This window comes from Pteropus vampyrus, unplaced genomic scaffold (assembly GCF_000151845.1).
Source record: "Pteropus vampyrus isolate Shadow unplaced genomic scaffold, Pvam_2.0 Scaffold83, whole genome shotgun sequence".
NCBI lineage: Eukaryota > Metazoa > Chordata > Mammalia > Chiroptera > Pteropodidae > Pteropus > Pteropus vampyrus.
The window spans coordinates 3,828,639-3,832,951 of NW_011888864.1; the positions used below are offsets into that span (position 1 = coordinate 3,828,639).

The 4,313-nt window shown below is 37.0% G+C and overlaps 1 protein-coding gene across 1 annotated transcript in view; it reads right to left on the reverse strand.

Moving 5' to 3' along the window:
* Window positions 1-1,103: 1,103 nt before the first annotated feature.
* Window positions 1,104-4,313, reverse strand: part of LOC105294164 (protein-lysine methyltransferase METTL21E-like) — a 14,487-nt gene continuing 11,277 nt past the window's right edge. The window contains 2 exon segments of the mRNA XM_011363225.2: window positions 1,104-1,168; window positions 1,171-1,548. Of these exon segments, the coding sequence (XP_011361527.2) occupies window positions 1,104-1,168; window positions 1,171-1,548 (443 nt within the window).

Genomic DNA, 4,313 nt, shown 5'->3' on the forward strand with positions numbered 1-4,313 from the left:
ACATACCAAAATATCTACTGGGAGCATATTTGTACCCTGGCTTATTGGTCAGAGTCCTAGAAAATAATCTTTTTAGCTCTGCTCAGCCCTGCATGGACTAAGAACTTCCAGCAAAGCAGAAAAGGCTGTGCTTAGGAGACCAAGAATCACCCCAGGGGCACAGTGATAGCCTAGCAAACATTACTGGGACGCTAAAGAGTAGTTACTGACGAATATACTCTTGTTATATGATACAAAATCTTAATTTTTTGCTCTCCTTGCACTGACTTTAATTACTTCAGACTTATTCTAATCTTTAAGGCCGATGTGAGAAAATCACATAGGCTTTCAAATATCTAGATCTAAATATGTTCATCAGAAAAGCTTTAAACTTTAAAACCAGCCACTTGTCTGGTCATTTGAGATTAGAACCTAAATCTTTTTATGTCTTTTCAACCCAAAGTTTTTATATTTATTTGTCTCTGTGATACAGAATAACTGTGTTTGGCTTAAAAATGAAACAATAACTCCTCCAAAACCTCAACTGTTTTTATGTTTGCTTCTATTCATTTTTCATTTGCTAGAGTGAAATGTCCTTGCCCATAACCTCAAATCCACAAGCTTGATTGATTTCAGAGGTTGCACTGGAAGCCCACCCTGCCAAGCAGAGATGATAGACCGCCTGTAAGCTGGCACTAATAAAAACCACAATAAGCTAACGTTTACCATTATATCATGTATCTGCCCTTTCAGATTTATTTGCAGATCCTACTATGGTCCATTTCTTTCTTTCTAGTAGAGAATCACATAAGCTTATGTTAAAAACAATAAGGAATTTCATTTTAGAAATGCCATTATTGAAAACCACCATTCTCTAGTTATATATTAAAAATTACAGTAATTGCACCATTTATTAAAATGACCATAATAAAAAATGGTGCTGTGAAGGGATAAGGAAAGCAGACATTGTCCTAACTAATAACCACATAGTATGGCTTTGCCTCCCTCCAGATCCATGTGCTATACCTGAGGGGGGAGGTGCGTGTGTGTGTGTGTGTGCACCCCTCTTGGGAAAGTCAGTGCTATATCAGATTATCCAGAATCTTCTTTAAAGTCATAATCTACTAGAAAAGAACCTTCACTTTCCAAGTCCTCCTTTGAGGACATCATGCATTCCTCTGATTTTTTTCATAGCTTTATACAACTTAATATTCAAGCTAGGAAAACTAGAAATCTCCTCCAGATCAAACAACTCCTTAAACCTGTCTACAAATCTATTTTCTTTCTCTAACCTGAATTTCATGACCCAGAGGATGACGGTAGTTTCTGTGCACAGATGGTCAAAGGTAATGAGGAGTTCCTCCAGGAAAGGATGAGCATAGACAACATCAGCCGCCAGAATATAGTCGAAATTATTGGAGGACCTGGGGAAGTTCTTGTCTAAAGCTACGCCCCAGGAGAGTTCTTTAACCTGAGGCAAATGTTTACATTTCATTTTGGTGTTTCGGGAAATATTATATTGCAGGTTTCCAAGTAATTCAGGCAAATCTGTGGCAGTCACATAAGCACCTGTGAAGCAAAGGATAGTAGATAAAGTAACCCTCGTGGGATGAAGTAAACAATCAGGTTTCAAGTCAACATGCATTTTGTAATTCTGCATAACTGCTAGTCCCAAAGAAAAAACTGGTCAGTATACACAGGAGAGAAATCCCCTTCAAAATGCATGCTAGGGGAGCATTACACCTTCCCTTAAAAAAAATTTTAGGTTCCCATGGTATTTTTGCACTCCATCGCATTTTTCTGTTCTCCTGGTTTTTCTTGTTTTGTTTTGCTATTGTTGCTGTTGTTTTCTATTTATCAACTACATGCTAGGAGAAAAATAATCAAGAGAAAAGACAACTCAAAATAGTTGGTACCCTCATTGGAAAAATCAGAAGCTATTGCTGAAAGATGAACAGGTTCTCCCTAAAAGAATTCTGATGCCCAGTCCTGTGAGACCAAACAAGTATATATAACACTGGGCATTCTTTCATTAAATAGGAAGTACTCAAGTGTGAGAAGTGAAGGAAGGAAAGACTTTTCCAAGGCATTACATTGAAAGTATGACAGCCATGTTATGCCCCAGTTTTCAACTTGAGCCCATTTTAAGTGTGAGTCTTCCCATCAAAAGGTGTTTAAAACCTGGCCACAGCATGCATATAGTGCTCATACAGCCAAAGATCATAGATGCAGTACGGAACGCTCAGATGAAGATATAACCCATTTCCGAGTTAAAAGTAAATAGTGATGGTCATTTTCAGAAACAAATTAGAAGGTGCAAAATTATAGAAACCAATAACCAATAAAATTTGTCCCTTAAAGTGAACTTTGAGTAGCAGCAGCAGAGCCTAAAAGTAATGTGTAAATAAATCTAGGCTTGGCCAATTCCACATCATTAGACAAAAACAGACTCGAGTTAGGAACAGGAAAGCGGAACTGGAAGAGAAGTCTAGTTCAGCTCAGACGAGTTTAGAACCCATTTCTTAGCCACGATGTCAAATTTCTCTGGCCACTGATTGTATTTTGTGGAAAATATTAAAATAGGAAGGAAATGTGCATATCATTGGTAGAATCGCAGAAATATAAATCTTCACATTCTAATGTGGGCGGGTCTATTATTTTCAACGAATCTTTTTAAAATCTCATGAGAAACAATACACCCCTATTTATAGTGAATATAAACGATCTGACTATTAATATCTTTGCACTAGAGAGGTAAACACCACCACTTTTAGAATGACTAAAGAAAGCTTTGGTCTTTTGATATTTGTGTCAAGTTATACGAGCAGAATGAAAGGATCAATTCTTTTTTTAAAAAACTTCTTTTTTCCCTCTCTTTAATTCCCCACCTCCCCACTTCCACCCCTGACCTATGGATGCTGCTGTTTTCCCCTTAAGAACCGGTTCTCTGAAGGCAGAGCGTCTCCCCCAACACGCTCACGGCATGCACCCAGGGTTGGCGCACCCAGGGTTGGCACACCCGGGGTATGGTCCATGGCTCCACCTGGGGTGTGAACCCAGGACTTTCTGCGTGTAAAGCAGATGTACTAACCACTACACTATGGAGCCATCCCCAGGATCAATTCTTTTTAATGAAACAAATGACTTACCAAATACAAATTGTGCTCCTAGATCGAGAAGCCTTCAGGTATAAATCCAATAGCGTCTCTGATTCTATGCATACCAAATGAAATGCTAACTTTGGAAAGCAATGTCAGGATAGAAATTTGTTTTTTAAATATCTGGGGAGTACTTATTTTCCCAGTGTTTAGAAAGTCGTAAATTGCTAAATCTTGAATTTCTCTCAAGATTTTAAAGTGGCAGGTGTGTACTTCTGAAGATCAAGGAAATCAAGACAGATTTGCGTAGCGCACATCAGAAAAGGCAGCTAAATTAAGGCTATGAAATAGATAACTACAACAACAAAAAAGACTGAACTGGAGCAGACTCAGACATGTAGAGACTACTGCACATTTAGTTGGAAAAGATGATCGGGTGAGAAAACAAGATATTGCAAAAGAAGGATAAAAATAAACAGAAAATAAATTCCAGGGCAAACATAAAATTAGCAGACATGATTTTTATGTGATTTCTAATACACTTTCTCTATTCTAACAGGTGCTTTTTCATAATAGCATAGGACTTCAAAACCCAAAAGGAACATATGGTTACATGGAAATGTTGAAATAGGACTAAAATTTAAATAAAGAACACTAGAATCAACAGCGGTAGATTGTTTATATCTAGTATTTTGTACATCTCCTCTAGCAGCCAGGAGCTTAAGTGCACCTCCCAGTTAGAATACATTTGTGACTGAGCACTCCATGAGAAAAATTAATAAAACTTCACAGGAAATTCTCATAGAAACCAGTAAAGTGACTTTAGAATTGGTAGTTTCTTGATGAAGCCCATTTAAACAATTAAGAAGTTAAAAATAGGCCCAGATCATAGTATATTGGATAGTAAAAGCAACTAAGGATATCTGATCGTTAAATTCTCCAAACCCCCAAAATATCTACTTACCAAGTAAACTTGCCACAATAGAGACTAGCCCTGTACCAGCTCCAATTTCAATCACGTTTTTGTCAACCATGTTATACTGCTTTACATTTGTTTCCAGAAAATAGCATAGAACAAGGGCCTATGAAAGTAAAAAAAGAAAAAGTAGTGCTTGGAAAGTAATAACAAAAAGTACATTTAAACTCTATTAAATATCCCACTAATGCTATGATGTGTATGTGCATATATGTACATATTTATGTGTATACACATATATTACAACAAAAAAATTATCA